This window comes from Pteropus medius, unplaced genomic scaffold (assembly GCF_902729225.1).
Source record: "Pteropus medius unplaced genomic scaffold, Ma_sr-lr_union100, whole genome shotgun sequence".
Lineage (NCBI taxonomy): Eukaryota > Metazoa > Chordata > Mammalia > Chiroptera > Pteropodidae > Pteropus > Pteropus medius.
The window spans coordinates 21,096,618-21,111,592 of NW_024354502.1; the positions used below are offsets into that span (position 1 = coordinate 21,096,618).

General features: G+C 37.0%; 1 protein-coding gene across 1 annotated transcript in view; it reads left to right on the top strand.

Moving 5' to 3' along the window:
• ANKRD46 (ankyrin repeat domain 46) overlaps window positions 1–14,532 on the top strand; it is a 29,443-nt gene extending 14,911 nt beyond the window's left edge. Inside the window, exons 2-5 of the mRNA XM_039853528.1 lie at window positions 4,054–4,154; window positions 6,463–6,800; window positions 7,957–8,115; window positions 12,477–14,532. Of these exons, the coding sequence (XP_039709462.1) occupies window positions 6,490–6,800; window positions 7,957–8,115; window positions 12,477–12,693 (687 nt within the window). The 5' untranslated portion in view covers window positions 4,054–4,154; window positions 6,463–6,489 and the 3' untranslated portion in view covers window positions 12,694–14,532. The remainder of the gene's footprint in view (window positions 1–4,053; window positions 4,155–6,462; window positions 6,801–7,956; window positions 8,116–12,476) is intronic.
• Window positions 14,533–14,975: the final 443 nt, after the last annotated feature.

Sequence of the window (14,975 nt, forward strand, 5' to 3'; positions counted from 1 at the left end):
ACTTGCTCACAGCTAGATTCCTTATTGATATGGCTTTTTTCCTTGCCTAATATCTGTGCAGTGCTTCAATTTTAAGAACAGTATTTAAAAGTGCTAGCAATTAGGATTTAAAGACTTCCTTGGAGGTTTTTGTTTTATGCTTTTTTTGAGGTTATATTATGTTTTAAAATAACTATCCTTTTAAAGGGATAAGAATTAACCAAGTGAGGTATACAGAATCCAGATTTGGGGTTTCATTTACTATATATCATTCTCAGTTTTAGTACTTTTCTTTAACATTAGAAAATGTATGCAGTAGGTTTAACAGTGTATCTCTCCAGATATGCCATATGTTCCTTGCATTTTGCTGAAGTGTCTGGTGTTCTGATCTCTGGTTAAAATTGCTATGTAGGCATATGTGGTCAGTTCATTTAAACCAGGAATGTAGCACTTAGTCTTGCCTTTCCCAGTGACTTTCAGAATGAAAAATCAATGCATTATATATAGTTGGCGAAATTGAATATAGAAGACCAATTTAAAGTTACAGTACATGTTAAGATGGAACATGCTTTTTTCATTAGTTCTTAGCCATCAAGAATACTATCTAAAGTTGTGCAGATTGACCTACGATTAACATGAAAGAAAAACATAAAAGAAAATATTAACTAGAACTTTCCATCAAGTCTGTGACTCAGCTTCCACTAAAATCTCATTGTTTTGTTGTTTGGATTGAGACAAACACTCTTGTAACTGAGATCTAGATGACTGCCTCATCCCAAAGGTGGGGTGATTCCGTCCTCACGAGGTCTCTCGGGTGTGGGGTCAGGAGCTTTCAGTGCTGGACCGCGCCAGCCTTCTAAGACCTGACCACCAGAGTCCTGCTTTTAATAATCCCAGCAAGTCGGCCTCTGAGACAGTCATTGGACACTGTCCCTCAGGAACCAGGCCGTGGTGAACAAACAGGGCTTTCTGGGGCTTGCCTATTCCCACTACTGACTGTTCTTGTGGTTTTCCTTATGCCGAGAAGCAGTTCTCTTTTTTCTTTCCTGAAGGTCTTTACTCCCCACTAGAGGCCACCCCAGTGTTAGAAGCTGGTGTGTTACCAGAGAATCAGTGTTCTGTGCCAGCCATCTTCGGTACAGTGGAAGACTGGTCTCCCCAGAGCTGTGCCCAACCTTGGGAGGGCAGTAATTGGTATTTTGGGGGCACATAAGTCACACAGTTAAGTAAGTAGCTGTAGTGGGTTTCAAACCCAGGCTGTCCAGCTCCAGATACGTTCTGGATGGAGTAGCCAACCTCTTTGAACAGCCTCTAACTGTAGAATATCTGCCTCTCTATAGCATTGTATGCTCCTAAAAGCAGCCCCTCCCAGGAGAGTCAAACTGTATCACATCTCTCTCCCTTCTGCATTCCTCACCTTTAAAAGCAGCTTCAGTGTGCTTAGCTTTCACGTCCATTTACGGGGGAACAGATTCCCCTCTGTAAATCTTGAAACACACGAGTTCACTTTCTGGGGTTATTTCACACATCAGTGTCTTTAGCTCTACTTGTGGAATGGTTCTTATTACTTACCTTGGTAAATGCCAGGGCATCCACCTGAGCCCTTCCAAGCGCTTGGTCCTGTGAGCTCTTCCATAAGTAACCTCTCACTTTCCTGATTGCCCGAGGCACCCAGATAAATGACCCCAAAGAAGATTTTACTTCTTCCTTTGTATGGGGAAGGCGGGTACCTTCACACTCAACAGCCTTTTTGTCAAAATCTTTAGGCCTCCATACAACCCAGCAATTGTACTCCTGGTTATTTGTCCCAGAAAAATGAAGACATACGTTCACATAAAAGTATGTTCCTGAATATTTTAGAAGCTTTAATGTAACAACCATAAACTGGAGACAACCACATGTCTGTCCTTCGATAGATGAATGGTTAAGCTGGTAACACCCATACCATGGAATACTACTCAGCAATAAAAAAGAAACTATTGATAAAACAACTTTGACAAATCTCCAGAGAATTATGTTGAGCAAGGAAAAAAAAAGCAATCCCAACAGATTACATACTGTATCGTTCCATTTATACAACATTCTTGAAATGACAATATTATAAAAATGGAAGACAGTAGTGGTTTCTGGGGGATAAGGAGGGGTGGGGTGAGAGGGAAATACATGTGCCTAAAAAAGGGTAATAATTAGAGATCCTCGTGATGGAAATGTTCTATATCCTGACTATCAACGTCAATGTCCTGGTTGAGATATTTTACTCCATAGTATTACAAGATGCTACTATCGGAGGAAACTGGCTGGGTAAAAGGTCCACAGGATCCCTATATTATTTCTTATAACTGCATGTGAATCTATAATCATCTCAAAAAGCTTAATTTTAAAAATTTCCAGTCCTCTTCACCCTTTGGACAATAGTTAACATGTGTCCTGAATTTTATTCACTTCTATAACTTCTTGAGGAAGCTATGACTAGTTTGTAGTGATTAAGATTTAATTGGGGTCTCAGACATTTTCTTTGCGGGTTTCTAGGAATTACGTCTAATACATTTGTATAATATTGTTTGAAATCATGTAAATCTGTTATTTGATCAAGTTTATTTTCTTACAGGGCCTCATATCAAAAGAAAATGATGGAAATATTGTCTTTCTTGTGAATTTAAGGGAACATTAGGCTTATGGGGGGGTGTAAATATATAATCTATAGTTCTATCTCCAAACAAGAAGTAAAACTTGTCCTTTTCATAATATGAACCCTCCTGTCTTTAGAATAACCCCTCTACTCCATTTTAACATTGAAAATTAAAGCCAGATTATGTATTAGAGAAAGGCTTTAGACATGAAAACTCAGCTCCAGGGGTCAGGACAAGAAAGGAAAATACTTGGCTTTAGGTGAATCAGTATTTGTTCAAAGAAGTCGATTAAGTGACTCTGTGTAATGAAGTTTGTCTAATTGGTATTATAGAAAAAAAAACTAGAAACAGTTGAGGGTAGATGTTTTGTGTATTCTCAGCCATCATGCTATTTGTTGACACTATTGTGAGACTGGTCCTCATGTATAGTTTGTCAGCCCTGGTCTTCACTTCTAACCTAGCACCGGTAGCCCTTATGATACAACCTGCCTTACCTATTGTAAATGGAACTTCATAAAGTACCATTAATTATTCCCCTATGTAAGTTTATTTAAAGGGATTTGATAACAGTGAACGTGAATGACTGAAAGGTTAGCCTGGATTCTAGCCGGAGCTGTAAATTTGAGATTTAAACTTTATACCCCACCACTGGCACATTTCAGGCACACAGTAAATGTTTGTTTGGCAAATTAGTACTAGTTTTTTGTTGTCCATACTGCCTGTTCATGACTTCCTTTTTAGGGATCCTTCAAGAGAAGAGTGCAGTGGGACAGACAGGGTACCATTGAAATGTCTCTCAGTGCACAGAGACACCTGACTGAGACCCAGGAAAGCGTGAAGGTGGAATGGCACCAGGGTTCAGCAGGAGTGGGGTCAGGCATGTGGAAAAGACTGCACATAGATTTGAGCCAGTTTTTCTTTCACACTGAAAATAAAAGAGGGAGGACAATCTTGGGATTTAAGTACCAGCATTCAAGATAAATAAGAAATATTTTTTCTTAAATGTATTCTGTTTGGTTAAAATATAAGTATTGGTTGTTTCTACTTTTTTTTACCTCATATTTTTAAAAATGCTTTTGTGGGCTAACCTGAGATCTAGCCACCATTGATGTGAAAAATATGCATTCTGAATTTCAGTGACTTAGAGTGAATTTTTGGAGCCCAGTTTTTTTCTCCACTGCTGGCACATAATTTGATTCTTCTTCTATCTTTCTGACTATGCTGTCTTGTTCGCAGGCAACAGAGCCGCTCTTTATTAAGCCCTTCTTTCTTTTCACTACCTTATTACTCGTCACTTACTGTACTAGCCTCATAAATTGATGCCATACCCGTAGATTTTCTGGAGAATATGTACAGGCCCCACTAGCTTGTCTGTATTTATTAGAACAGTGAGTCCTTTTCTACACCACACCTTCATTATAACTGAATTTTCGATTTGCCGTAGATCCTTGCCAGCACGTTTCTGGATATCCTGTTGAACCTTCTTCAGAATTCAGAGAAACTGCCAGGTGACCACTGAAAGAAAGATCTAATCTTAAGGCCTACGTGAGTATTTTCTACTGTGTCCTTGGTTTAGGGCGGGTTCAGTTCTGTGATCAAGATGAAAAATGTTATCTGTCATTGAGCTTATTAAATTTAGGGGTAAGGTTAGCAGTTTCTCAAGGACGCAAAGAAACTCACACAATACACCACACTTATTCTTTCTTAAAAAATAGACAAGAAAGGCTTTTTTTACTTAGCCAACATTCAAAAGAATCCCAGTCTGCAAACCACAAGAATTCTTACTGTGTTTGAACCAAAAACACCAAGTAGATTGTTTTTCATTATCTATTCATACAGAGTTTAACCAAAGCGCATTACATCTTGAAAAGCACTTGAGACCTGGTGGTTTATTTTTTAAACAGTTTATGATAGCTTAGTCTTTTTTAATGACCCAATCTAATGAGTACTTTAGGGGAAAATGGGCACATTACTCTCAAAAGAGAATTCTTGATTATTTTATTGAGTAATTTTTTTTTTTTCTCATTGGGTTAATTTCTTTAAAAAGCATTATGTAGTATCATAATCTGAAGTTTATTTTATCTTGATCTCCGTAATTCCTAATCATAAGCAGATTTTTCCCTTATTTAGAATTATCCTTAACAGCTCCTTTATACCCTTTCTATCCAACATGTCATTAAGTTATGCTAATTCTGTCTTTTATATCCTTCTCCAATATGCCCTTTCTCCCTGTCACTGCCTTAGATAAGGCTCTCATCATTTCTTGTCTGGATTTCTGCAGTGACCTACCAATCAACCTCCCTATCTCCAACCTTGACCCCCTCCAATCTGACCTCTCCGTACTGCCAGCAGAGTAATCTTTCTGAAAGACTAGTATAAGACCATGCCATTTTCTTGGCTTAATGTCCTTCGCTGACTTCTTACTAAAATTCAGGTGTAATAAACCATCCCATGGAGTTGTTAGGAAGGTTAAGTAAAATCGATTATGAACCCCTAGTGTGATGCCTGGCTCAGCACAGGCCCTAGCACGTGTGACTGTTTCCCCTCTGCACGGAGAACCCATGGGACCAGGAAGCCTGGGATCAGAGGGACTGCTGGGAAACCAGGCTGAAAGGAGCAGGTGCCAAGAATCTCACCAAACTCCACAGCCACGCTTTTCAGACGCCCCCTCAGGTTACGCATAGGAGTAGATGGGTCTAGCATCCAGTTCCATCAGCATTCCAGAAAGAAAGACTTTGGCCGATAAGTTATAAGCCAAGCCTGTCTGTGACTAAGCTTTTGTAACCTCAGAGTAAGGGAGCCATCTCTATAAACATATCAGCCACTGCTTTTGTTTCCTTGTTTTGCTTTGTTTTCTCTTCAATTTCTTAGTAAAGGTTCTTTTGTCAGGCTCTCACTTTTTCTTAAATGAACCAAGAAGGAGAGAGAGACAGGCAGAGAGAGCTGCACTGAGAGACCCCTGGACCAGGGAAGTATCAGTGAAAGAGTTGTGGACAGACTGACTGGTGAGGCTACACTGCTCAAGTGGGTGAAGCATTAGAATGGACACGGTCGAGATCGCTGCCTTTGTCCCAGCTCTGTGTTCCCAGACAGACTTGGTTTTTCTCATCTCTCAGTCTTAGCCAATGGGAGTTTGGTAAAGTCAGATATTTAAGTAGCTGTAGAACAGAGCAGAATAGGGTCAATACTGTGAAAAAGACAGACAGTCTGAATTGATTTAATGATATTTCCAGTTTTTAACTTCAGTTTGTTACTTTTCTGTTTTTCCCTTTCTATTAAAATTTGAAGGTTGCTCTATAAATATGACATTTAGCACATCCTTATTGAATGTTAAGTTATTTGTGTTTTTTTCATGCTGATTTAGTTAACTTTTGAGCAGACGGTTCTTAGTGTATTTAGAATATCTCAAATACACTAAGAAGCATCTGTATGAAAGAGAATTACTTTGTTTTAATTAACAGCAGTAGCATTTGCATGTATACGTGTGTATAGACGGTTCTTTGAAGTCTAAGGATTGTGTGTATGTCTTCTGACAATACAATAAACTTAAATCTAAGCAATTATATCTTGCTTAACTTTAAAAATATCTCTTAATCTTTTTACATGATGAAAAGGAAAATAGAACTTTATAGTAATTTAGTTGCAATTTTGATCCAGCAGATATGAAGAAAATAAGACATTTTAATGGAAAATAAAATATAATTGATAACTTTGTTCTTGTTTCTGTTTGGTGAGGTAATTTATTAGAGGCAGGAGGCCAAGAAGGATAAGAAAAAGTGCTTTTCTAAATGACTTCATTGTCTTGATTTAGTTTGGCTTCACTGACTCTCACTCACCTCGTATTTCATTACAGGCATATTCTATCCACCACATCAGAACAATGTCCTACGTTTTTGTAAATGATTCTTCTCAGACTAATGTGCCCTTGCTACAAGCCTGTATTGATGGAGACTTTAACTATTCCAAGCGGCTTTTGGAAAGTGGCTTTGACCCAAATATTCGTGACAGCAGAGGCAGAACAGGCCTTCACCTTGCAGCAGCCCGGGGGAATGTAGACATCTGCCAGTTGTTGCATAAATTTGGTGCTGATCTTTTGGCCACAGATTATCAAGGGAACACAGCTCTTCATCTCTGTGGTCATGTGGATACTATTCAATTCTTAGTTTCCAATGGACTCAAAATTGATATTTGGTAAGTTCTCTGTGGTTTTTGAAGTCTAGTCATTTCTTCCCATTAGTCTCTTAACCAGTGGTCTAATCTCGGAGTCTATTGATTTTGTTTCCTCATTCATCCATTGTAGTGACACATTCAGAAAGGCATTGAAAACAGTGGAGTCTTGTTGGGGGAGTAAGGGAACAAGGATCTGACTTCTAGATTTATGCTGAAACAGTGTAAGTTCTATGAAAATAGTGGCTAGGTTCTGCTAGTTAATTGCGTATTGGAAGACGAGGGAAAAAGAAGAAAAGAACTATCCTTTGTTGTAAAGCTGTTATGGGTTGGGTTTACTTAAGTTAGCTCATTTGATCCTCAGAATGAATAGCTCTTGTGGTAGGTGTTATCTTCATTTTACAGATGAAGTAGTTGAGATGAGAAGGGTTAAATGACTTAACAAAGGTCACATAGCTTATTTGCCTTTGACTATATACTATTCCTGCTAGCTTCATAATCTCTCTGGGGCTCAGAGTCCTTTTTATACTGAACAATTTGAAGAAGTGGTTTTCTTTGTTTTAGAGGTGCCCGCTCTTTTGAGTGGCAAAGATGTCAGGCCGCCTTTAAAACTGAGCATGCTCTTGAAACTACACTTATATGTTTCCCTAATTTATTGGTGCTGTAATGTCACTAAATCTGAATAAGACAGAAAGTGGTTCTGCTACTATAAGGACAGTATGTGGTGGAACTTGACTACAGGATTCAGTGTGATTCAGGTTCTCCCCTATTATTAGCTAAGTGTACCAAAGCAGCTTATTTGGTTTCCTTTGGGATTTTTTTTTAATTCTTAGACTTTTTTTTTTTTTTTTTTTTAGTACAAGTACTCTTCCAATAAAATGTAAACATCAAATAAGAACAAATCTAGAACTAGATTTTCCAGTTAATTTCTGGGAAGATGCCTTCTTTTTCTTTTATTCATTCTCATTTATCCATTCTTTGACCTACATATTCTTTTTCCTTTTCCCCTAAAAGAAAAAAAGGTTAACTCAAAAGTCAGGTTCCGGCTCTACCATTGGTTCTGCTCTGGGTTTTAATTTTGAGTTAATTGGGCCCATGCCTTCTTCACCGTCTACACAAAAGGTACTGACAGTGCAATACAACTGCTGTGATACCTCTTTATTTTTATGCCTTTTTTTAGCAACCATCAAGGTGCTACACCCTTAGTTCTGGCAAAGCGCAGGGGAGTGAATAAAGATGTCATCCGACTGCTGGAATCTTTGGAAGAACAGGAGGTAAAAGGATTTAACAGAGGAACCCACTCAAAACTGGAGACCATGCAGACAGCTGAGAGTGAAAGGTACTTAAGATATTTTTTTTTAATGGGCAAGTCACTTTAAGTCTCTGGATCTTTTATGACAGCTTCATGAACTTTATATTTATTTGCTTTCAAGTGCAGAGCTTTGATACTTTCTTTGAACTTTACATAGGCCCCGTGGCTCCAGATTACAGTCGAGAAGCTATTAACAGAAAGCACTACGTGCCCACTTGCACACAATGTTCTATTAGTCACTGTGCAAGGAAGCCAGCCTGCTGTACTGGCAGTACAGGGGGAAGAGGTGGGTAAGAACCGAATTTGAGGGAAGGAAACGGAGAATTTTACTATCAGTCACTAAAAGCATGGAATTTCAAAAAAGGAGGGGAAAGATAAGTAAGGCTAAGAACTTGATAATATTAAAAAAAACCAAAAAGGTAGTTTCAGAGGTAGGAAAGTAGACTGCTGAGAAAAGGTAAAACAAAAGGAGAGAAGGTAAGACAAGGTTTAACACATACATAATTCAGTAATGTGAAAGCGGAAGTGACCTTCACATGAGTTGCAACAAATGAAATTTGGGCTCCTCTAAGTAATTGAAACTAAGATGCAGTGACTGACAGGGTCTTAAATATATCATTTCTCATCTAGACGCAGTCAGAACACAGTTCAGGGAGCTCTGAAAAGATGACAAACTATTTTTTCTCCTAGCCTCACTAGCTCAACAAATAAAGTCAATAGGCCAGACTTTGTTGTACTAGCATGTATTTGGTTGTCTAGCAAGGAGTTCCAACCTTCCAGATTATACCAGGTCAGGAGGACCAGGAGTTTACTATAGACTCCACCTACAGTTTTTAGTGGAATGTATTTCCGGAGCCATTACCAGTTGTTGACCCACTAACTGATGAACCAGCACTTGGATTTAGGATCCTATGGACCTAGTAGACTGTTGGAGTCATTGTTTCTTTTATATCTAAATGAAATCCTCTCCATTTTTTGTAGTTCACCCTTCGATACCTTTGTACTCATGATTGCTTTCCTTCCTCTTCATGTGCTGACTGGGGTACTCCCTGAGGACCATTAATTCCACTCAAGCTTAGGGCTATTTGTTTACATACTTTCAAATATTTATTGCTGTCCAAAGAACGTAAAGGGTTTTACTTCTAGAAGAGGGCATGCTTCTCATGGGTTATCACTGAAAGCTGACAAATAGGTAAAATAAGCAGGAAGTTGAAGATGCATTTGCAAGCCCTTTTTCTCTTCCCTGTGTACTTTGGGTGGGCTCTTAGAATACCGTAAGCAATTTAATAACAAAATAATAGCATTAGGTAATATTTATTATAGATCACGTTCTTCCAAAATAACTTGAAACTTATTCTCATCTTTCTATAAAATAGTAGTAAATTACCTTAAGCTTCTTTACCATGATAATTATTCAAGAATCTGTTTTTATTTTTGCTTGATATATTTTAATAGTTCATGTCTTGACATCTCTTTATCAGAAATTAATTCTTAACTCTATTTTGCCTCAGTTGTGATTACTTAAGTAATTAGTCTTTTGAGCAGCTCAGTATAAAATATTTACTCCTCTTTCTTTCACATACCTGCCATTTCACTTCAGCATGAAAATTTGTATTATTTACAGCAACTGTATAAAGCCAGTTCTTCACAAATTGAATTATTAATTTAGCACTATCAGGCTGTCATATCTTGGTTGTCTCATCTTACTCTTGCCCCTCAGCGTCATGATAGAAATGTAGTGGTTGAAGCTCAAATTAAAGAGCTTAAAGGTAACATCATTAGTCATTAGAGAAATGCAAATCAAAACCACAGTGAAATACCACTCACACCCAGGAACATGGCTATACTCAAAAAGATGGACAATAACAAGTGTTGGCAAGGATGTGGAGAAATTGGAACCCTCATACATTGCTGGTAGGAATGTAAAATAGTATAATTGCTTTGAAAAGCATTCTGGCAGTTCATCAAACAGTTACACGGTATTACCATATGACCCGGCAGTTCCACTTCTAGGTGTATACCGAAGAAAATTGAAAATATGTTCACACAAAAACTTGTACACAAATGTTCATAGCAGCGTTATTCATAATAGCCAAAAGGTGGCGAACACCCAAAAGTCCATCAACTGATAAATGAATAACAAAACGTCATCTAGCCATCCAGTGGAATATTATTCCACTGTAAAAAGGAATGAAATCCTGGTACATGCTACAACATGGATAAACTTTGAAAACATGCTACATGAGAGAAGTCAGTCACAAAAGGCCATATATTATATGATTCCATTTATGTGAAATGTCCAGAATTGGCAAATAAAAAGTAGATTAGGGCTTGCCAGGAGGTGGGGTAAGGGGCAATGGGAAGTGACTGCTGTGGGCACAGAGTTTCTTATAGAAGTGATAACAATGTTGTGGAAATAGATTCACTTTGTGAATATACTAAAAACCACTGAATTGTGCACATTGAAAAGGTAAATTTATGGTATCAGAATTACATCTCAAAAAAGTTTTGAGAAAAAAAGCTCAAACGGATTGGCTAGCACATGGCATTATGGCTGTGAAACAGCTTTTTCTAGAGCAGAAGGCAAAGAAAGAGTTTGCGTTTACTACAATATTTTCCATTTCCCTTAGGTTTCCCTGAGACATAGCATAATTTCTTAAGGGCCTATAAATCAAATTGGTGGAAAAGATTTCCCCACTCCACCAAATAGCCTAAGTTTAATTTAATTCTTTTTTACTTTGTAGATACAGGATGACAAAGACAATGTAGATGACACATGTACAAAAAAATTACACACACGCACACACACCATCATGCTAGAATTGGGTATTTCCTGGACAATAGAAAACATTTTGTTGAATAGAGTCGCTAGAACATTCTGACTGGCAGAGCTTCATGAGTTCCTGGAGAATGCTAAACTGAGAATTCACATTTTACATCTAACATCTTTGAGTAAGATCATGTCAACTCACATATAGTTAGTAAATTTCATGCAAGTCAGAATTAACCTCTCCTGATTTTGTTTACAGTTTTATGGATTTAGGCCTTCTCAGTGTTCTACTCTTATTTTTTTAACTTGCTTGAATTTTCTTGAATTTTTGTATTGTAGATTTCTGCTGTAAATATCTTCTCTTATTCAGAGAATAAACATCTTTTAATATGAAAAATGTTTTGGATGTCCAACAGACTGGTGCATTAGGAAGTCAGCATCCCATGATAAGAGAAGACCTCTAATACTAGTAAAGGCCGAAGAACCTATGGTTAACAGTGTCAAGAAGTAAAAGTTGTAGGTTAAAAAAAAAAAAACTGCCAATTTTGCATAGTGAACCAAACTCCAAGACATTGTTTTATGTCATTTTCATTGTTCTGTACCCAGATAGTTGGAGGAATATGAAGAGAAGGGGTTTAGGTAGGGTAGTAACAACCTTTTATAAGCAATAGGTAGTTGATACATATGATTATGGTCATTGTGTCTTTAATTTAAATGGTACCTTGTTATTGGGCCTGCATGTTGTGACTTAAGTGTGGGTGCTAATCCCTTAGAGCTTTGAATTCACATTATGGGCTTCCAGATACCAAAGTCAGATATACTGTTTTCTATTCATAGCAGTCATATTTCATGTCGCTATAGCTCTAAAATCAGAATCAGTGTTTTTATGGTGTTTATACTACCTTATTTCAACTAGATTCAGCCTTTATGCAGAAGAGGTACTTATTCTGTATTATAGTACAAGATAGAACTAAGACCAATGGGGGGAAACTATTAAGAAGAATTCCTAATGAGTAAACGTGTTCAAATGTCCAACAGACTGGGGAGTACGCATCCATTATTAGAGAATTACAGTTAAAAGGAGGAATTCCTTCATTAGTCCGATTATTAAACTAAATTAATAATAATCCCCTTTTAAGAGTCACGTACTATATTAAACAGTTTTTTAGATTTGCCCGTCTTTGCTTATCTTCATTAACATGAATTCTCAAATTATGAATTTTCATTTTAAATTCTCAATTTAAAATAACCAAATGTGTTTTGGTTTAGCACCTGATGGAAACAACTCATTTGATCTACTTCAAGACTTCTACATGGGAACTTTTTATTAGAAAAGGATTTTTAACTTTGACTCTGCTAAATACAAAACCAAGAAACATAATCACTACGGTTTAGCAGTTTACCGTTTAGGGTAGATTGTCCAGATAAGTGCAGATATACATAAATCAGTACGTAAGTGTGTGAGAGTATATGTATATATGTCAGTTTTCTTCTTGTGAGTGTTGTATTATAAGGTTGGTCTTTTCCAAGTAATACAGTTCCTTATTGTTTTATGTTTTCGGAGTGAGTGGAATGTGTTATTTCATGCTGTTTTATTTTCTCTTTGCTTCTTCCACAGTGCCATGGAAAGCCATTCTCTCCTCAATCCCAACCTACAGCAGGGTGAAGGAGTCCTGTCCAGCTTCCGAACCACATGGCAGGAGTTCGTAGAGGATCTGGGCTTCTGGAGGGTTTTGCTCTTGATCTTTGTCATTGCTTTGCTGTCTCTTGGCATTGCCTACTATGTGAGTGGGGTGCTACCCTTCGTAGAAAACCAGCCTGAACTGGTGCATTAAAGGAGCCCCTGGAAGATGAGGCAGAAGTCTGTTTCCTGGCTTCTAATATTTCTCAGTTTCTCAAAATTGTTTTCTTAGTGCAAAGCAGTGAGAGCTGTACATTTTTTTTTTTTTTTGCATTTTTATGTATTGAAATCCTTTTAGAACAACATGTTTATTTGAACTAACTATATACTGTATTCAAGTATACTGCATCCTAAAGCTACCTCTGACTCAACCTGACTTCTTAGGAAAGTCTACACAGGTTTGATGAAAACATGGAAATGGCTGAAGAATGAAAGGTGAAGGAAGAGACTAGGAAGTCCTTGCTATAGAAACCTACCCTAATATAGGACCAACTAAAGCGAAGTGTTCAAAAAGGAAAAGGTTTTGATTAGTTTTGGTTGGTGGTTTGGTTTTGTTTTTGTTTATTTTTGCAAGAGCCCCTTTTCTCCTTTTATTCACATTCTCTGGGAGTAGGGGAGAGAGTGAAGCATTCAGCTTAAAACTTGAAGTGCTTTTTTCAAATCCCACATAGTAAATCAGTATTGTTGGAATCCATTTGATTTATTTTAATACTTTCAAGTCTAGTCACAAACCAAATAGAACTTTCGAAAGTAAGCTATATTTTCTTCAAAAATAATTGATTTGATCTTATATTTGTTTTTAAGACTATTTTGGTTTTGTTTTGTTTTGTTTTTGTAAACCGCTTTTTGTTAATCTCTGTAAAAAATGAACATGACTTCATTTTGTTCATTTTTCAATTTCCCCTAGTATTTATTTCAAAGATAACTTTGTTCATCAGAAATATAATCAGAAAACACTTTTTCTGTTCAATAGTTAGCAGGGAAAAAATAATTATGATATTTAACTGTCACTGTAATTTGGTAGTGCTATTATTATAGTGAAAAATTCAGTTCTATAAGCTTGCCATGGTGTCACAATTGTATCATAGTTCATAATTATTTCATTTTGTTTGCAGTCCTGTTCAGAGGCCCTGTAGACTTGTCATAACAATCCCATCCACGACCGCAGTTCTCTGATGGCAAGAACAGATGGAGTGTTTCTGAGTTAATAGCACTGAACACGATTGTGCTGGGCGTCATAACGCTTTTAAATGGTAATATTATGTAAATTGAAATCTGGCCCCCAAACTACATTGCAGTTTTCAGCAGTATGTTTGAAGGCCTCTTTTGTTAATGATTCTGTTATGTATAAACCATATTCTTGGGTTATTAAAAAGGAATCTGAAGACTTGATAATTACTCATTGGGTATAGTCAGAAAACTGTAGTGAAGGAACTAATGGCTTTACTTTTGAAAACAAAGGCATCCAAGCTCCTGCTAATTGAATTGTTGCTAGGATTAGAAATTATAGTTTAGAATAGAGTCTGTATTTCTGCAGTTCGTTTTGCATCTCATTATTTTCTCTTTTGTATTTACATATCTAGAATTGAGGTATTTTCTTTCATGTGGCTTTATCCTTTCCTAAGGAGCTGTTTTAAAATTCCTGATTTACCTCGCTGCTTCAGTATCAGCTCAGAGTCTTGCTTTTAGGTTAGATACAAACAAAATAAATAACACTTGGTGTAAATATGGGAAAAAACAGCGAACTCTAATTTAGAACAGAGGACACTAGAACACTAGAAATCGAAGTATATTCAGTATGAAAGTTGTGGGATTCGTTTTACATTTGCTTGTAAATCTAAACAGATAGGCAAAATTAGTTAAACATATGTAAATATGTTGCATTTCTAAGAGCGATGTTTCCTTTTAAGTGCTGATTTCTTTGTATCCTATTCTTTGCATTCAAAATTCAGTAACACTGCCAATAAATGTATTTATAATCTCTTAATCACAATCCATTTTCATTGTTTTTCTTTTAATTTAAGGTTTTTTAAAAATGGGTTGCAGTTGGCTGTTTTAAAAGAGTTTTTTTCTAAACCTGATGTAATAGGTATACCAAGTTTATATAAATTAGCCTTATAAATGCTCTGAAACTAATTTGGGTGAATTGCTTGTGAATTTAAAAGTGATAATAACTACCTTGATTAAGCATCTTCCAATTATACAGGTCACTTTACATGCCTTATTTTATTTCTTCCTTGTGTTCCTCCCCGCCTCACTACATTTCCCCCTTTTATAACATGAGGGCTCTAACTGGAGGGTTAAGTAGCTCGTTCAAGGTCATAGCTAGGACATAGTGGAACAGGCGTTCCTGATGGAGGCTCTGTCCTCAGTTATAAGCTTGCTTTTTCTTATCCCCTGCTGTCATGAACCTGGCAGCAGTGCCATCTAGAACCT